This window comes from Perna viridis, chromosome 9 (genome assembly GCF_037379345.1).
Source record: "Perna viridis isolate PV_CMFRI_1.1 ecotype Kerala chromosome 9, ASM3737934v1, whole genome shotgun sequence".
NCBI lineage: Eukaryota > Metazoa > Mollusca > Bivalvia > Mytilida > Mytilidae > Perna > Perna viridis.
Window position 1 is genome coordinate 22,383,147 of NC_142453.1, and position 20,806 is coordinate 22,403,952.

General features: G+C 32.6%; 1 protein-coding gene across 1 annotated transcript; it reads right to left on the minus strand.

Annotated features, from left to right (window-relative positions):
* Window positions 1–1,292: 1,292 nt before the first annotated feature.
* On the minus strand, window positions 1,293–20,806 carry LOC148607349 (uncharacterized). The gene is made up of 10 exons (XM_088546064.1): window positions 20,688–20,806; window positions 18,598–18,720; window positions 16,279–16,392; window positions 14,952–15,843; window positions 10,706–10,829; window positions 10,209–10,368; window positions 4,722–4,874; window positions 4,091–4,213; window positions 3,504–3,621; window positions 1,293–1,869 (listed from the first exon to the last, which is right to left on the minus strand). Exons 2-10 carry the CDS (start codon window positions 18,623–18,625, stop codon window positions 1,764–1,766), a joined length of 1,818 nt encoding a protein of 605 aa, XP_088402190.1. The 5' UTR covers window positions 18,626–18,720; window positions 20,688–20,806; the 3' UTR covers window positions 1,293–1,763.

The following is a 20,806-nucleotide window of genomic DNA, read 5'->3' on the forward strand; positions in this document are numbered from 1 at the left end:
ACATTTCAACATACTTTGATGCAGGTACGCTGATCCATTATTTTAGAATATACTGTCTGCAGCATATATACATGTAAAATTCACAATTTTTTAGTTATTAATTCACTTAAAGCTAACTAAGAAAGCTTTTAATAAAGACTGTGTAGCACGCAACGTGTAAAAAAACGTCTGGAAAACACCACGTGACATCACAACATACGTGCGTGTTTATCTACTATTAGACAATAAAACTCATTATTTTTTAGAATTAACATGATATTCTTGATATTGATAGAGTCCTTTAAGCGTGAATAAACTTTAGTAAAAATACTATTTGTTGTTATATTTTACCACCGTAAGCAAGGAAATAGCCAATGGCCAACGTCGAAAAAATGAAGATTTGTGACATAATTGAAATATGGACAAAAAGGTTTTTAACGAAAAGACTGATTGAATATTTTATATATATTTTCATTAGGTTTATGTAATAAATTGTCAATATAGTTAATTAAAGTCCCGATTACAAAATGCTGTTCGCATAGTTAAAAAAAAAGTGTCTAACATTTTGTCAAATCGGTTTTATTTTTGCAATGTCCAAATCAAAGGGGTGACATTTGTGATATTATAATACGCTTTGATCTTATCATTACGTAATGAAAAATATGACATCGTCTGCAGGAAAAACTGCTCTTTCCAAAACAGTAGGTTTTATTAAAATTTGCCTAGAAACAACTTAGATATATTAGTGAAATGGAAAGGAAGTATTTCTTAATGTTATCCGCCCACACATAAAAATGGACTTTCTTGTAATCGAAAAATGTTTTAATGCTTTCTCTCCACAATTAAAGGCATCTTTCAAAGATTTATGATTGTAATCCTAGAACAGCAACCATTTGCGAACATTTTAATATCTATATTGCCTTTGATAACTCCACATTCTAACAGCAAAAGTTCGATTTTCGTTACCAGCTCGGTTCAATCGAATGTGACCCCAACAACGTATGCAACGTCTAAATTCGTCCGTTTATTACATTTTCATTGCATGAAGTTAACTCTAAAACAAAAATATTTTTTTTACTTTTATTTATTCATCAAAAACTGAACTTGTTCGTCTGTTCTTCCTTATTTAGCCATGTTAAGCAATATTTTCGATATTTTTGTGGTTCATTTTTTAGAGCGTATTTAGGTGATATGCACTTCAAGAAATTAGTCAAAAAGGCAATGTCTACATCCAAACACGTTATTAGATGTTGGCATGGATACTAAAACCTTCGTGTCTCTGGTTACCGCTTAGAATCTTCTGGTTAGTAATAAATAGGTGAATAATTATATATTTATTCATTATATTATTGTAGTTCTGATGGTATTCGAATGTAAAAGTTTAATGACTGATTTTCCTGTAAAACATTTTTATTAAAGCAATAGAGCCTGTGATACTATGGAGACAGAAAAAGAATCATTCAATAAGATTCTGTAACATTCATATATTAACAAGCAATAATAATTGGACATATATAAACAATTTATAATACTTGGACGAAATACAATCAACTGGCAAGTTATTATGATGTTCATGTTTTCTAACCTATGTGAATACTCATATCTAAGTTCTATATCACATAATTTTTTTTTTAAATATTTGTAACAATTCAAAGTAGATCAAAGATGAAGCTAAGAGGCAGGAACAAATAAATTTTGTGTCAAATAATGTGTTTATATATTTACGAAAACTAGATTAAACAAACACAAATCTCATGAGTTTCTGTATAAGTCTGATATGTTTTTCACTCTTTTTGTACAGTAGGGAAAGCTTCAGTCGGAACTCTAAATTCATATTGACATCTTACTCGCTGAACAGCATCCGCCGTTTTTGTTGAATCAGGGAATGTGCTATAAGTGAAAGTAATGATGATACAAACTAATTAGATGTTCAGATGATAATTTGTTTATTTGAATATATATATCTTTTCAACACCCCGATGATACATGTTGAATATGATATGTCAAAATTGGTATCACATGCTGTATCAATCTGAGACTTCTACATAACATCAAGGGTCACCGCCCAGCGGGGTACATAGGTCGAGGGTTAATACCTCATGCAATATAGATTTTGACATGTCATGTTCTTTATACTGCATATTTAAACTCTACTTCAAGTATATTTCGCGAAGAGATATGGTATAGGGTATGCAAAATAGGCTAGATACATGCATGTATAGGGTTAAACAATAACTTATAATACAAATAGAAAAAGGTATGAAGTTTATAAGTATTTGCGTTACAGTAAGGTTACAGTAAAGAGTGGTGTTATCAAACATCTGTATGACGTATTTTTTCTTATAGATTATACTATATTGTAACATTTCAAAGATAAATAATTTGCATAAGTTGAATTATAAAGAAACGCAAACTCAATTATATGGCTACTCACATTTATTAATAATTTATATTTACATTCATATAGGATATTTTTAAAGTTTATCCGATTGTTGTATTCGCGTGTTGTATCCGAATTCTCAAATAGAACTTAAACAAGAGACGGAGACATTTTTCAAAAAATTGAATTTCATTATGCTATTTTAATATGTATTTATTTGTCTATTTTATGTCTGTTTATATCTTATCGTTATCATTTTTTTTCAATTTTGTTTGCATGATTTCATGTAAAGATAGCAGCAGTAGCAGTTCTTTACAGATCATTTTTTTTCAATTTTGTTTGCATGATTTCATGTAAAGATAGCAGCAGTAGCAGCTCTTTACATATCTTCCATATCTCTCTTAAGGTGGCCCTTGAACACCCATTGAGTGTACTTTACAGCAATAATCGCCGCGAAAAATGAGAAAAAACATACACATCAATATTTTAGACTGAAACTAGTACAGTAAATAAAAAGTGTTTCCTTTCAATGTAATAATGGTAACTGAGTGCCTCGTTTTCTTTATTTTATGTTAAAGGGAATCAAATCCATTCGAATGATTCAATACCCTTTTCAATCATTAAATTTGGCGTTTCGAGCAGGCACATTACTTCTATTACATCGATACCTATAAATAAATCTTTAAACATGTATATTAATTTTAGAACTCCAAAAGACCAATTTGCAGTTTCAGTCCCTTAAGCTACCTTAGGCATAGATAAATTCCACATGCACTCAGTTTTACACTAGTCTTCAAAAATTGCATTTTAATGGGTATTAATGGGTTAAAGCTAAGTGTTCATTTAAACATGATTGTAACTTTAACAAAAACTAACCAAATCAAGGCATACTAATTCACATATAAGAATAGAAAAAGGTCCTTTTTACCTCATATGATACAACAATTGAAATTAAAATGTGCGACAGTTCTTTTGCGGTTCAGTGAATTAAATTTCTATAAGTTTACCTAAAATTTAAAACTATGTTTTAATGGCATTGTCTGTCTTCCATTTCTATCTGCATGGCTGTCTATATCAATACATGTAAAACAATAACCCAAATATATTAAATGTACGTTTCATGACATATTGTTAAACAGTTTACCTGACTTTTGATATTTTCTTGATTTTCATCTTGTACACAATTACAGAAATAATTAAAACAATAATGGCTCCGGACATAGCGGCTGCAATCACTTTCACAGTAATACTGCTTTTTATAGCTAAAAAAACAAAAACAAAAACCAATCAAGAACAGCAGTCAAACAGGAGAGGTTCTCTATTATATTGCAATCAATCCAAATGAATAAAGTTCTTTGTATGCTTTAAATCAGTTGTTTTTCTATTTAATTATGCAACCAAAAAGCATGTTTAACCTCACAAATCTATATATATAATTCTAACTACCCGTTATGTCTCTTGAAAGTCCAGTGAGAAACGAAATATATTACATGTAGCTGGCTACATAGAGCTCACTGAACATTTAAACTCTGGGTTAACATGAACGACCTTAAACACAACGAATACATTAACAATCCAAACCTCATGATTTCTTTATCTAAATGTAATCGAAGAGATATACATACAAGTATGCCTTTTATCGTCGATTGTAGAATAATTTCGACTTTAACATGAACAAACATGGCAAGTTGAAATACATTTTTAGACTAGCGTAAGACATTAAAATCTTACCAACACAAGATTTACCATCCTTAAGTAACTTGTATCCACGATTGCACAAACAGCTAAACGAACCATTAGTATTTTGACATTCATGTTCACAGATATTTGTATCGCCAGTGCATTCGTTGATATCTAATTATGAAAAATACAAGAAGGTCACATATCTTTATCAAGAATAAAATGTTTTTATTATATCGATCTTTTCAATCGTAATATTCTATCATGAATGTTGACTGATTTATACATCACATGCTACTGATCATTTAACAGTTGTAAACTGCTGTTGACATTTTTCTTTTTGCATATGGTATTTCAATAATCTCAGTTATTTATAAAAACCCATCTTTGATTGCGTGTATTAAATTAACCCAATATTATTGGATGGTTGTAAACATGCTTCCAAATATAAGTAAGCTACGGTAGCCTCGGCAATTTATTATTACAACGGACTATAGAAAATAGTGTTGAGGGGCAAAAAGCTTGTATTGTTAAAGCAGGAATTTGTGACAGTATAAGAACCAAACTGCACTTTAATCTGATAAACTTTTTGCTCCCCTCTCTCCCCTCTCGTTCTCTCTAGTTGAATATACTTTGTTACATATGACAATTCTAAAATGCTGTTTGTAGAATAATTACATACCAGAACATTCAGATACAGCACTTGCTCCTGTGTTAATAGTAGTAAAACCATGGAAACATTCAACACAGCATAGTTGATTCTTCAAAAACTGGAAATACCCTTTAGGACAAGGCTCGCAGTGACCGTTTTCAAAGAAGGTTCCAGGTAGGCATTCTGTCAAATAGTCAGTATGTATGAAACATGGGATACGAATATGGGGTTAGGTAAAAATCATAGTATTATCATTTTACATTATATGATAAATATCCCGAAAGGATATCCATTTGATGTGATTAAAATATACAAAATCGTTTGTGTGGAATAAAGGCTATAAAAATGCTTGGGTGGTTTCATTTCCATAAATCAACCACCATTAAACATCTGTGGTAATCTTAATCGATAATACAGCAGGGTCATTTGTTTTAATATATATACATAAAAATTAGATATGGTGTTAAAGTCTAATGTGTTCATTGGCTATTATGATCACGTGATGCAAAGTATATTCCACGTATATGCAGCCTTCTTCCTATCTGTAAATATATTCACTTTCTGTTTCTATTTAAATGTATGTTGATGCTATGTTTTGTATGTATGTGTGTGCGTCTCAGAATGTGAGGACTCTATTCACTACACTGCTCCATCGGTTCAAATTGATACAGGGAAAATATGTAAACGTATAGAGAAGTCCCAACGATGTTAGAACTGTCAAATTTGCGATGCAATTTTTTTGTCGTTCCCTCCGCGGGACTCGAACTCGTATTGCTTTGACATATATTGGCAACACCGCCTGCACAAAGTCCAGCGACCTAGACCACTCGGCCAGCTAGGCTATATAAAATAAAGCTTTCGCTGGTCGGGATTACCCCTGGTAGGATTAATCTAGGGATGTATGGTAGTACGGGACAGTTCATTTAGATGATATTATGTAGGATAGAGGATCAAGTTAATGATGCATGTCACAACAAATCGATATTATACAAACGTCTCAGAATGTGAAGGCTCTATTCACTACACTGCTACCATACATCGTGTACAAAGTTACAGCCCTAGATTAATCCTACGAGGAGGAATGACCCGGCCAGCGAAAGCCATATTTTTATATAGCCTAGCTGGCCGAGTGGTCTAGGGCGCTGGATTAAGTGCAGGCGGTGTTGCCATAGATGTCACAGCGGTACGAGTTCGAACGACCAAACATTTGCATTGCAAATTTGACAGTTCTAACATCGTTGGGATTTTTTCAGACCTTTCTATATATATATATATATATATATATATTGACGCCCTGTTTCTATGTATATGTATATTGACATTTTGTTCCTATGTATAAGTAAATTGACGCTATACTACATTTAGGTTTGGATGAAAATCGTTCCGTTCCGTAATTACTCTCAGTCAGTAATGGCGGAAACGCCGCAGACGAAACAGACAAAAAGAAAATACATTATCTACAAATGCAATATACAAATTAAGGTTTTTCACAAAGTCAATACGTTACATATGGACCTGTTAGATTATATAATGTATTGGCTTCGTAAATTGTCCATAACTGATAAATCTATATGGCGTGGCAAATTCAACATCAAGGAACACATCAAAATATGTTTTATTAACACAAGTGATTATTCCTAGATTGTCAGTTAAATTGACCATTGCGACTAATAATTTGTTGACACAATACTGAAAGTTATAGCAAATTACTGTATTGTGCTAAAAGAGAAGTTAAAAGAACCAAGATTCAGACAAAGACAAGTAAGGAAAACAGACATACAAACAACAACAACAACAAAAAACCGCAATAATACATACAAAGTACCAAACGATAATGAACAACTCGGAATCCACTAAAAACTGGCCTATGGACCAGGTGCACGGGTAGGAAACGTGTCCTTTGCTTTAATTTTCTAGAAACACCCACGGAGTTGTTAATAAAAATGAAAACAATGAATATGTGCCTATTATACCTGCTATGTGAACCTCAACATCTTCGGAGGTTACATTTGCAACAAGATTCTCGGCCTCACACCTATATAGCCCTTCACTATTGTGATCTATTGCGATGATCTTTAGCTCATTTTCACTTGCGTTTTCTATCAATGTATTGTTAAAGTACCATCTAATACTTGGAAAAGGATTTCCTGACACCATGCATGTCAAATTTAAAGATGACCCCGATAAACCTGTCGTATTTGTTAGATCAGTTGATGCATTCGGAGCAACAAAGCACCAAACGTTAGTCTCGTTGAGCCTGTTTAATGCATGCAGTATCGCCGATGACCTTTCGTTTGATTCAAGGATGGACCAAGAGTCGTTTGCAAGGAGTTCAAGAAAGATGTTTTCCAATTCGGACGTAATATGTCTACTTGTATCAACACCAGGAATTGAATCGTCGATGAAAATTTCATAGAAAGTAGAAAAAACAAACATCACACAATCTTTGAAACCGCTGCATTCTGTATCATCAAAGTAGTCAGTTGTTGTATTGGCCATGCCCAGTACCCAATTGTCCATTAAAGAAACCGTATGGGCTTCATTCACTTGAGAGTTCAGAATGTCGGCAGTATCGTGAGACACATTCGACATTTGCGATAATACTGACGCATATGGTGAATTTGACATGTTCTGAAGAGCATTTTCAACATTCTCGTTCGTTATATTAAATTCAGTAAGAGCGTATTCGGTATTTATCCCCATTGACTCGGGAGTAAAATTTTCAGTTGTAACATTTTCCATTAAGGTGTTCTTGAAGTGCTCAATATCCTCCATTGCTTCAACGGTTTCATTTGACATAGCATGTAAAGACTCAACTGCCTCGGATAAAAATGCATGCATCTTTAAGAACAAATCGCAATTAAATGCAAAATACTCAATCCGATTTCTATATTTCGTTTTCATATATATATTAGTGTCTTCGACAGTAGAAAAATTATCAAATGTGAAATCCTGAAAAAAGTTTGTTTCGTTCCCTCTCGTTACCTCTCGTTTATAAAGTTGTACAATATGATGAAGTGTAGCCAATGTCTGAAATGAAATAATCCTTCGTTTTCTTTTTCCAAAGATATCCTTAATCATTTCAAACAACGTTTCTACGGTTGACTTGGCAATGCGCATCATACTTATGACTGGATGCTTGAAATCAAATTCAAATTCAAACTTGTGCCAACTAAGTCGAAAAGCTTGTAACTCACATGAAACATCAAAAAACGCTTTATCTGTTGTCGACAGCTGAATTTCAAAACGACAGTTTCGAACATCTAATAGGGACTTGAGTCCGTATTGCACAATAAGATCAAAAACATGTAAAGCTGCTCTTACAATAAATTTTACTGCATCTAAAGCAGTCTTTGCAACTTCAAGTACGCTTTTAACAGTTTCCAAGCCAAGTTTTGCGATTTCTAAAACACCAATAGCTAGATTTAATACAACTCTTGATTTGTCAACTACAACCTGCGCAACGGTGACTGCTGCTTTAGCAACATCAAGAGCTAGCATTGGAACTCGGACAAAAAGTTTTGCAGCTTCTAATGCAGCATACGCAACTCCTCTTATTACACTACAGCCAGCATTTGCAACATGACAAGGAACGTTCGGAACACGAAACATACAACTAGTCGTTCTAAAACATGGATATCTAAACCACCCCTTTTTGCACCATCTAAATTTGATTCCAGGTACACACACGCTGTGACAGGTTCGTATTCTGCATAAACTGTCAACCTTTCTTTGAGCTCTACGCAATTTATCAATTGCTCTTCGAAATGGTACTTTTGTCCTTTCCAATTTCTGCTTTGCACCATCCATAGCCCGAACAGCCCTGTCAAATACAGGGTTTGCACTCCATACTTTGTTTTGAGCATCGGAAAGTTTCGATTGAGCTTTTGTGATTCCACGTTGCGCATTTGTAAGCTTTTCTTTTGCTTTGTTTAATCTTTCATTTGCTGCATCAGTCATTTTTTTCGTCAACAAACTTATACCGTCCAGTAAACTGCCGCCAAAATCATTATCATTTGAGACCCATTCCGATCCTCGTTTTCCTCTTCTGACACCTAGTTCCCCTTTAACATTAAATGTCAAAGCATACCAATTATTTCCTAACTCTGCTGAAAACTGAAGCCTTGCAAGGAAAACACCCCAAAGATTATCTTCTGCATATATAGTTAACTTGTCGTTTGATATTATGACGTCAATCGATTTTTTCAATCCAAGTGCAGTGAAGTATGATGAAAAATGTAGAACAAATTTGTGGCTGGAGATACCAAAAACAAAAGATAATTCAACACCACCTTTAACTTTAATAAAGAATCCCTATCTTTTTCCAGCGACAATTCTAACTAAAGCTTTAGCCGTTTTTTCACCATTTAGAAGATTGTATGCTTTCCTGAACCTGCTGCATTGCTCGATTTTATCTAGAGAATAAATAAACTCAACTTCTCCTTTTCCGAACCCCAATTTGATTATTTTAATATCAGCATGGAATTTGAATCCAAATCCATTGTAATGTTCGATCAATGTTGACACTTGATTTCTTACTTTATTTATCGTAATATTCATGTTGTTTGTTATAATAAGTGTTTCATTCCTCAAAAATAGTTTCAGGTTTGATGCCATGGCATTATTTTCGAATTCAAGCATGTTTAAAATCCCCCCGCACGTCTTTTTAAAGTCGTTTGTATAGCTTTTCCAAATTTGATTAAGCATGTCTGCCACTTGATTTAGGCCTAGAAATTTTCTAACAACAAATTTTGCAACCAAGCTTCCGAACGACGCAACTGCTTTCTGAAGATCTAAAAAAGCCTGTTTGACGGCGTAAGTCATATCATCTTTGAACTTCTGCAGAAATGATATTAACAGATCACCAAAACGGTTAATGGCTTTACTCAAATCTAGTATGTCATTGAATATACTGATTGTTGTATTTCTAGTAGACTGATGGCTTGGACTTGTCATAAAAAAAAGCGTACAGTCGAATGTTTGCATCGAAAATCCATTTTTGTATTATTGGGACGTTTCGGAATGGATTAAGACTGACATGCATGGAAACAAATGCTCCTTCTGGGTTGGCCGTATCATCACACATGTCTCTTGATTTATTTCCTGAGAAAAAGTGATACTCCTGACGTCATTTACAAGTTTGAAAAGAATATAAAAATATTTAAATTGCAAAATAGCTATTTAATGCATTTCCTTTTGAATAATTACATTTGATTTAAAGTTTTAAGAAAACCGCCTCTAATCAGTGGCTTCACTTTTTCATTAAGTCATCTCTAAAGGCAGATTAGTCTTATAATACTGCAGAGTCCAGCTTTTGTGTACAAATCAAATGTTTCTAAGAAGCAGAAACCAATCGAATTAAGTTTCATTTTATAAATTCAATGTATTTTTAACCTTGTTTCACCGAAAACCTGTCTTAACTGAAACCAAAATTTAAAGCGTATGGGTTCGGTTTATACTGTCTTACTTGTATCTGTGACTTGTTCTTTGTCTATTTAAGGTAATTTGAATACTTACCCCCAAGAGAAATATATGCATCGACAGTGGCTGGGTTTGATATATCGATGGATAGCTCAACTTCCTGATTTAATAATTTGAACTTCAATTTAGGTGTCACAGAAATACTTTTCACTTTCAAAAGGACATTCCATTCATCAACAAAAATCCCAGTCAGAAGCTAAACGTAAAAAGACAAATAGATCACAGACTAGATAGAGGTAACTGAGTACATTCATGACATTTTCAATGTCAAAGTAGTTCTGGATAAAATTCAGTTGTGTAATGTGGTGTTCTATTACACCGTTTGTCTTAGTTAGTTTAGTTATTTAGTTTTTGTTTGCTTTTATATTATGCTAAAATAGAAGTGTTTCTTTCTCTGTTTTTTTTTTTTTCATTTTATAATTCAATTCAATTCTTCCCTTCATCCTGTATAGCTTTGTTATATTTAAATACATTACTCTGACTGAAAATTAAAAAAAAACATAAATATTGAGAATAAAAAAAAGAATTCTCACAGTTGACAGGCTTGGACTTCCAATATATATCTCAGCGTTACTATCAATAGAAACGCTAAAAATACTGCTTTCATATCTCCAACGGACATTCGCTTCTAGCCAAACATTTGCTGCAGAGGATATCCTGAAATTGATGATATACATTAAACGCTCTCTTTTTTCAAAATTATAAATATAAATTTCCCTTAGTAATGGGCGGTTTAAATCATTTGTCTACTTTGCCAGAGCATGTCGAAACTTCGCACACTTTTTGTATCGCGCTCTAGAACTCAAATATGCTCCTGGAACAGGTTTATGTTGCTACACGATTGAAGTCATCACTACAGAGGATTTATGGTCGTCATCATGAACTCTTGGATCGTTGTGGTGTATCCACCAGCACCATGAAAACTGATTTATTCAACGGGTCATAGTTTTCCTTTCCTCGTTTTTCTACCCCGGACTTGAATGTGTATGTGCAACTCGGCGGGTGTTTCTAGAAAAGCAGATGACGCTTACCCTATCGGTGCACCTGGTCCAAGTTCCCAGTTTTTAGTAGAGTCACAATTGCTCATTTGCTTTTGTTACTTTATATGTATGATTTTAGTTACTGTATGTTTTTTTGTAGTGTGTGTCTGTTTTCTATTGTCTGATATTTATACCTGGGTTGTATTCTTTTGATTACCGCTGTAACTTTGGTTCTCTTGATTACCCTTCCACTCGGAATGGTAAAATATATGTTTTCGATTTTCAAGCGTTTTCATGAATAGGCTACAGAAAAATCTGTTTTTTTAAATGAAATATGCAGAAAACTTGGATATTGTAATAACTGTCTGGCAAAAATTGAATAACCATTCGTTCACGTACATCTTTAATCACAAGTTTAAAATGGAAGAAAATTTGTTAATGTATCTTTGAATATTTCAATAGTTCTATTTGTATGCAGTTTCATACACATATACATTAACCAAATTCTGAACTGTTTTACCGTATGTTTCATTAATTCCCATTTTATTATTTACCCCTTATCTCTAAAAATACCATGCAAAATTGTCCACATGGGGTGGAAGGGGGCATTGGTCCTGGAATTTTTCTTTTACATTTGTGGATAAGCATCATGGAAGAAGATTTTACTGGTACCCTGTGAATTTACTCAGTATAACCCATAGTGTATTGGGAACCATTTTTCATTTTTTAGACAGCCAATATTTAATGATTTGTCGCATTACTAGTGGCTTGAAATGAAGTTTAACATCAACGAAATATGACGACTGTTGGTATGTATTGAGAGAATGTACATTTGTGTTTTCTTCAACAATAGACACAACATAATACGACAACCGGAACAAAATAGGAATACACAGGTAAATTATCCATGGTAAACCTTATCTGGAATAAATCATAAACTAAATGGGTTTTATTTTCTTGTAAATGTAAATCTAGTGTATTTATTCTTAGTGTATAATCTGCATTATATATATTTAAATGGTATTAAACTGAATAGCTTTTATTTATCTACGTACAAGATACTTGTCCAATTTTATAAATAAAAAGTGGGAAATATAACCGAAATTATTCATTATTATCTTTCGCTTATGAACTATAATATTATTATTGAAATACATGCTTGGTGTCAGCTTCCAGATCTGTTGAAACAGCTGACTGCTTGACTGAGATTTTAATATTCTTACATTCTGATATCTCGCTATGTATTATGGTCGTGAAAATATATGAAAAAGATCCATACAAAAGTTTGTCCTTTTTTGCAGAAAATAAAATTCCTTTGGAAGAATTTTATCTATATAGAACCTTCTACGTACAATGTTTAAAAGTCTGCAATGTAGGTATCATCAGTTATACTAAAACCTGGAATTCGTCTAGTATTCACATAAATGAGATGTATATCAATTTAAATACATAGAAATAAATGAAAAAAAAATAAAGATAAATAAATAAAAATATATAAATATTTATTTATAAAAAGAAATTTACAAAATTTATTTTACTGCTGAAATTGTACATTACAATAGGGAATATGCATATTAAAATTAATTAGTTCTGTTGGAATTTAGGTAAATAATTTCAACTGGTTACTGTGGAAACAATCAATAATTGCCCAGGAGATTAAACCTAATAAATCAAGTACAGATATGTTAACTGGAAAATATGATGTAAGGTAATCATGAAATACGACACTACTTTATAAAGATTATTCCATCTAATTTATGCTAAAACTATCAATTTTATTACATTAAGGAAACTATTTTTGTTCGGTAAAACGACAAACTGTAAATACACTATTTGTGTATTGGACAGACCTATCATAGCACTTCTTCATATATGTTGAAAGAGTTATCAAGGGAACCAAGGTTATAGCGGAAATCAAAAGAATGTAATCCAGGGACAAAGACCAAACATGGAAAACAGACATACACAACAAAGAACATTAAATAATTAAAATCATACATACAAAGTAACAAAAGTAAATGAGCAACTCGGACTTTGAAAATTGTTTTTGGCCAGTCGGAGTACACGACAATAAGATAATAAAATAATCTGTATTCATTGGAGTTTATTCTAAATTTTGGAATATCAATAGGTGACGCTGCTGGTTCTAAAATATTGTTTCCACTTTATATTTCTTTGTCTTAGCAAATGCCTTGTTAGTGTGTAAAGTTTCATTTAATTCTGATCAACTACTATTTGGACGCATCTATAGGCTTTTGCATGGTTTTCGCCGAGATTGGGTGTTAAAAGCTTAAACAAGGATGATTTTGCAAACAATTTTTATTTATCGAACGAGATTGGTTCTCGTTATCTAGAAGATTACACGTTCTGTAAAGAGTTAAAGGAGCAGGCATTCAGAGAATATAACATCGCTATACAAAGTTCCCTGCCGCAGAAAAATATGTGTAAAAAAGAAAAAAAAAATCCAAATGTGATAACAAAACACAATCCATAAAAGTGAGTCTGCATTAATTTTCGAAACTCACAGACCAATACTCATTAAAACATAAAAGGACTGAAACAAAACACTTTGTCTGTAACTGGTCATGATTAAGCAAGTTACAGTCCTTGAACCGATCAGCGCAACGATTTGACGGATCGATGACCATTGACTGATCGATCGCTGATGGATCGATAACCGATGACCGGTGACCAATCTGATCGCAATTTTATTATGTAAAATGACGTTAGATTTGTTTGAAATAAAAGAAATGTAAAATAAAAGTAATAATTGAATTTTGAATATATTACATTATGTCAATATGTGTAAAATTGACAAAGAAAACAACAAAAAAAACGTAAAAAAACAGTGACCGTTCTGTGGTCACCTGATGCGATCACAGGTATAATGGATCGGTTTGACGGGTCGATGACTGACCGGAAACTGATCGGTGATCGATGACCGATCGCAATGTTTGTTGCACGGATCGGTGCAGGTACTGTACCTCGTACATACATGCAAGCATGACGAAAGTAAGTGGGGAAATGTTTTTGAATGAATGTTCCCAGCCCATAGGCCATAACTCAATAAAACATCATCAGACCAGCTAGAAATTCGAACTTGAACTTGTTACGGTAGTGCAAGGTATAAATGTATATTCACAGTAATAAACGATATTGATTCTTTTATATAGATATACTTTTTGCGTACATTTCTTAGATTTTTAATGAATGTTCCATGTATAGACAGCAATTTTATGTAATGCCTTAGTACAACAAGTACATTTTCTAAAATTTTAATTTTTATTATGATTTTTATTATTTCGAAATTGGTTTATTGAAATATTTAACTCAATGTATTTTAACGAAACGTTACATATTAATTTACATATTTTATATTTACATGTCTTGTACTTGTAATTTATTATTATTATTGTTTATACATAAGCCTATGCTAATATTATATACAGTGTGTATGTGTGATGGTGTATGTTGGTGTGTGTGTGTGTTTGTGCGTGTATGTGTTGGTGTGTGTTTTTATGCGTGTTTGTGTAAGCGCGTGCATGTTGTATGATAGCGGTTAGTGGGTAAATGCGTGCATGTGTTTAGTGGGTAAATGCGTGTATGTGTTCGTGAGTGTGTAATGTTAAGCGCTTAGTGTAATATTTAATTGTGTTAGATAAGCGCTATATAAAAACTTTGTCATAATAATAAATAATAATAAGATAAAACGTTTCTGTTCAGATAAGATAAAAAAGGTTTCACCTTTGTTCCAGTATTTTATATTTTAAGGAGAAAACACATTTTGTTTCATATTTACCTGTATGTAAAATCTTTATGACCACACCAAAGCGTAAATGTTTTCTTCTCTGAACTGATGTTGATAGTTTTTGGCAAAGACAACCCTATACCATGTGGACGGATTTGTAACCCAGTTGAGTCTTGAAGAGATTTGAACACATTAAAATTCTCCAATATGTTACGTGACTCCGGGGGAAATAAAAGGAAAATAGTACCAGCATTGTCTTGACAAAAGTCAACAAGAAAACATAATTTGTTTCCTACAACTGGAGCCGGAAGACGTAGCTCATGCTCAAAAACTGTTATCTTCAAACCTGAACCGAATCGGAACACGTTATAAAGATGCTCATTGTAAACAGGGGCTCCTTTACATTCTAGTATATCGTTAACCTTATTGCCCGGAATTAAGTCAGTTCTTAAGTCGGTCATGGAAAGTATTGATGAACCCGATTTACTAAATCGAATCCATTCCGGAAGTGTGTCATATAGGCGTTCAAATACGGTAGGTAAAAACGAACCTATCATTGCATGAACATCTCGACGAGTAATTGCAAAAAGTAAACACTGATCAGATCGCTTATTTTCAATTTTGATACCAATGTGTTCAGAATATTTCAATGCCCCAAATATTAAGTTGATTCCAGATGCGGTATTAGTAACTTCTAATCCTGATATTGAAACAGGTATTGAGACGAAGCCTATCTCAACAAATACTACGCCGTAGGTGTAATATATACTATTATTAGATGATAGTTTAAACCAATCAGATGTTGAAGAGAGAAGAATACTGCGGTTTTGACCAGTATGTCCACATGATACGACCTCCAGCAATGCACATCCTTTCGGTAATAATCTTCTGGCAATTTTATGTACTTCAAAGATGTTCTGTTTACTACTTAAAGTTCCATCGCCTATCAAAATAAGAGAGTATCAGTAATCAAATGCATTCATTCAGCAGTATTAAGTAAGTGGTGCTGAAAGATTGGAAAACACTGATAAACATTGAGAAAACAAACATTTGATTGAAAATGCAATGGAACGGATAGTTACTACTACTTTTGCATATCAATTTTCTGTTTTGTTCAAAGAACATGTTTTAAGCAATACGACAAACTTTGCCCAAAAAAAAAAAAAGCCTTTTCGACTACTTTATAAATTTCAATTGTCTTAGCTTTGAGTGCTTATATGGACTTAAAATTTATTGTTTTCATTTAAGGTATTTTTTTCTACTTTGCTTTGTTTTGTGTTTGTCTTTCCATTTCTTTACTTTTTGTTTTGTTTTTGTTTATTTTGTTTTGTGTATTATTGGTTGTTTACTTTATAGTGGAACTTATTCAACAATATACCTTTGCATGTTCCGTCAGAGTTATGTCCTTTTTCACATTCACAGCGGAATGATCCTTTTGTATTAACACAAGTCTCATCGCAACCACCGTTAAAAACTAAACACTCATTAATATCTGAAATAATACATGTATACTATCAATTCAAATTTCTATGAGATGTTTAAAACTAGATTAAAAATAAAAAATCGTGGTGCAATAGACATTCAGCAGTATACAATAGTACTTAGGATACACGCCAATTCAAAAATATTGAAGTAATTTCGAATTCAGAAATTAATTGTTTTATAATGCCTAAAGTATTGTTTACATGCGTTAATTTTTCTACCTTAGTGTTACATTTTCATAATGCAAATGATCGAAAAATAATAATTTTGAGCAAACAGTTATGAATATAGATCATGATCGTGCTTCATCAAATAAAATCAATAAATATTTTCAATTTCCTGTTAAATAAGAGCATAAAAAACGTCACTTAATCTTTTGGTTTTTTTTTTTTTTTTTTTTTTTTTTTTTTTGGGGGGGGGGTGGGGCGGGGGTGATTGTTGTTGTTTTTCAAAGCTTAATGTAGCACCATTATTGAGTTTATCGCTAGTGCTTTCAATTATAAGAATGCTTTTTGGGTTCCTTTTATGATCGCGAGATTTCTAAATCATGCATGATAGAAGCTGGAGTCTTCTTTTTTTTTACTTTTGAGAGTTTTGTTCTGCTTGAAGATTTTAATTGAAATAACCTACATTTAAATCGGGTCATGACGTAAATTGGACCAGTGATTCTTGTTAAATGTATTATTTTAAAAGTATTTTCAAACAGATATTGGTAAAATAGGCTCTTTCAGTAACTCTACATCTAATTTTGACAATTTTAACGAAAAAGTGCCCATGACCTATTTCAGCCCATGGGTAAGATAAGAAATTCTCGCACAGCAAAATATGTTCCTGTCTATCTAATTAGAAAAAAAAACTGTTTATATTACAAGATAATCAATTGAACCTGAATCAAGTGTACTAAGAAAGACATGCAATTTTGTTTCCAGAACGAATTTTACCAATGATAAAGTGATATGCTATGTGTTTCAAAACATTTAAAAGGTTTTGTAATGCAGACTTTCGATCTAGGCCAATAAAACACAAACATTTAGACTTTTGCGGTAAAGGATATTAAAAACAAACATCACTCTTTGAAGAGCAGGGCAACTATAGAAGTTTCATTCTTTTCCGATTGCCTAAGTTTGTTTCTTATTGCTTCATTGTAATCTACAAATACGAAAAAAGGTTGATGGGATTTTATTTAAACAGGTACAAGGCGTCAAAACTATAATAATAATCGTCTTAGAAGCAAAACCTATATATCATATTATACGCGGGAATGGAAATACACATGAGTAAGATCTTGGGCTAATGAACATATTGCCAATGTTGGTCTCATTTGAGCCATTATCGACACAAAGAATCTATAGCTCAAATGAGACCAAAATCCGTTTTGTATTATTGAGGTCAAAACTGAACTTTTATTTTACTGGATGTTTGAGAAAAAAAAGGTGTTAAGTGTTATAGCGTGACAAGATTTTCCATATAATCCAAGCTGGTACCCATTTCTACATTCACAGCGAAAGGACTTGTATTCATTCACATATTTCTGACTGCAGGATACATTGTTCACCAAACATTCGTTCCTGTCTATTGAACGTGGATATACATCATATAAAGTCAAATTTATTTTTTAATATAAAGTACATAATTTCAATCAACATATTAAAGACCAGCGCCCTAGATATTCTCACACTGTTTGGAATGTTTGATCCTTGTATGCTTATGTTATCTTCTTTTGTCAAACGTTATCCGATAGAGCAGTATAAAAAATAGAGTTGTCATATTCTAGCACGTATGTATGCTGTTTATTTGATGCGATTTGTGTCGTTAATTTGATTCTCCATCATACATACCAACATCTAGATGAGCTGTTCTGTATACTAAGCTACAACTTTAGGAATCACCTGGCCAGCAAAAGTTGTATTTTATAAAGCATACTATAGCTGACTGTGTGGTCTAAAATATGCTTCGGCAATTTGACAATTTCCATATCATTTTTGTTTTTTTTTTTTTTTATAATTGTTATATATTTATATTTATATATGTACAATGTATATATACATATCAAAGAAAAAAAATAACAAAAACTTATTTTATGTTTCAGCTTAGGTTTTAACTTATATATCGATATCGTTCTTCAAAATCAATTTTAACATTAGTAATTGACATAAACCTTACGTTTATACTCTCTAACGCCATTACTTAGATTTCTGATATTTGATTTTGATACCTTGACAAGTCATTCCGTCGGATTTCATTTCCAGTCCTTTCTCACATTCACATCGGTATGCCCCGGGTGTATTAATACACCTGTTGCTGCAACCACCATTTTTGATTAGACATTCATCAATATCTAGAGCAAAAAGCAGCTCAAATAAATTAAGACAAGTATAATTATGCTTAAAATAGAGATAAAAGTCCATGTTTATTGACAAGAAATCCTGGCTCAAACCAATTTTCTTATCAAAATCATGACCAATCAAATTTACTTTTGGTTAAATCGATTATACAACGCAGTCACTATGATTTAATGTAATGAAGTTCTTAAACATCTACCACAGAACTAAACGTAGTCATGACCAAAGAAGTCAAGGAGAAAAGATGCACCCAATCTTGTTTGTTCATGTTCACATTCAGAGAGATATAATAACATTTTACTACGTATACAACACCCTTTATGTTTTCATTACATTATAATCATTTGTGTTCTAGTACCAGACACCCTTCAGAAAGATCTTACAGATTTCGCTTTTTGATGTGAAATATGTGGAATACAGGTTGTCTTACATAATATCTGACGTAGCTCAGCTCAGAGCCTCTTCACTTTTCACGACCAGAAGCGGATATATTTGATTCGCAAATTTGACAGTTCTAACATCGTTGGGAATTTTTCAGACCCTTCTATAAGTTTACGTTATCTTCCCTGTATCAATTTGATCCGATGGAGCAGTGTAGCGAATAGAGTCGTCACATTCTGAGACGTTGTATAATATTGATTTCTTGTGACATGCATCATAAATTTGATCCTCTATCCTACATATATCCCTTATATATATATGTAATTAAAATCTCCTTCTAAGGACTTATTCATAGTAAATATTTTTCTGATTCGAGGAATTGTGTTGTTCTAGGTTACAAATCCATATATTTTTTCTTAAACATTACAGAAGAGTAAAGTGTACTATACCGGAAAGCATGCTTGGCTTTCTTATTGATAACATATTTGTCACGTTTGAAGGAACTATTTTTAGCATCAAGTTTGCATTCCAATGAGCACTAGTTGTGCTCCTGTTCTATGCGCCTTGTTTTTGATATTTATTTTGATTTTTTGTTAGAATATCGTAAAGAACAATAATATAATAGATGCTAAATACTTTAATTTCAAATACAGATACATCGATGATATATTGTCTATTAATAATACTTCTTTTGGTAAAATGTTACGTTCAATAATTCCACAGAGCTCGAGATATCGGAGACTTCAAAACAGCTTCTTTAGTTTCATTTAAGGAGCTTCATTTCGAATTCGACAAAGGTAATCATATTAGTACTTAAATTTAACATAAAAGAGATGGCTTTTGTTTTGACATTATGTATTTTCCTCATATGTGTAGCAATGTACCTACATCTCCTGCAGATGTGGTGTTTATATTTTAAAAATGCTTCTCTACGCTGGAGCAAGTTCTATTTACTCTGATGTCCTTGGACGCCATAAATATATGGGTAACATTCATGGGTTTGAGGAAATGCGTGTCAGATGGTATATTACCAAAGTCTTTTTTCAGATATCAGTCCTTTGTTGAAGAATACTCAGTTTCTTCTAAAACAATGAGTAATGATTAATTTTGTACTGATATGACCCCTGAATTACTAATTATGACACTACATCATACAATTGCTATTTAGTTAACCCCAGTATATTCACGCGGCAATACAGGAGGAAGGTTTGGTGCACTGTAAAACAGACGTTTTTGACTACTGAGCTTTTGAATAACTTTGGGGTCCCATGGTCTATCAGCACTGTCATGGACCCAATTGTTACTGAATACAATAGCGTTTAATTTCATGGCTCGTGTGAATGATTTCCTTCTTTGTGTGTTCAGTCGTAAAAAAATGTTTTCAAGCATTTCTATAAACATAAGTCAGTCATTGTATTTTAAAGAAATTACACATGTAAAAACCTTTTAAGCATCTTTATCAGTAACAGTTGTAAATCAAACTTTTAAAAAAAAATTTGAAGAGAAAAAAAACGAATACATAATGATAAATATAGGCCACACAAATAATATCTCATAATGCATAGAATGATTTAAGTATTACCTTGACAATGTGTTCCTGTAAATCCGGGTCTACACTGACAACGATTTGGCCACACACATGATCCACCGTTTGGACATGTTGTTGATCCGTAACAAAGCGCTAAAATGTGACAAAAAATT

Bases quoted from the DNA above. Each gene is read 5' to 3' on its own strand.
- LOC148607349 (XM_088546064.1), bottom strand. From the start codon at position 18,625: ATGAAATCCGACGGAATGACTTGTCAAG. The intron at 15,844-16,278 runs GTATATTGTTGA...TTATTTTGATAG, and splicing joins CTCTGACGGAACATGCAAAG to GCGATGGAACTTTAAGTAGT. The intron at 4,875-10,208 runs GTAAGTATTCAA...ACTATTTGACAG, and splicing joins TGCATATATTTCTCTTGGGG to AATGCCTACCTGGAACCTTC.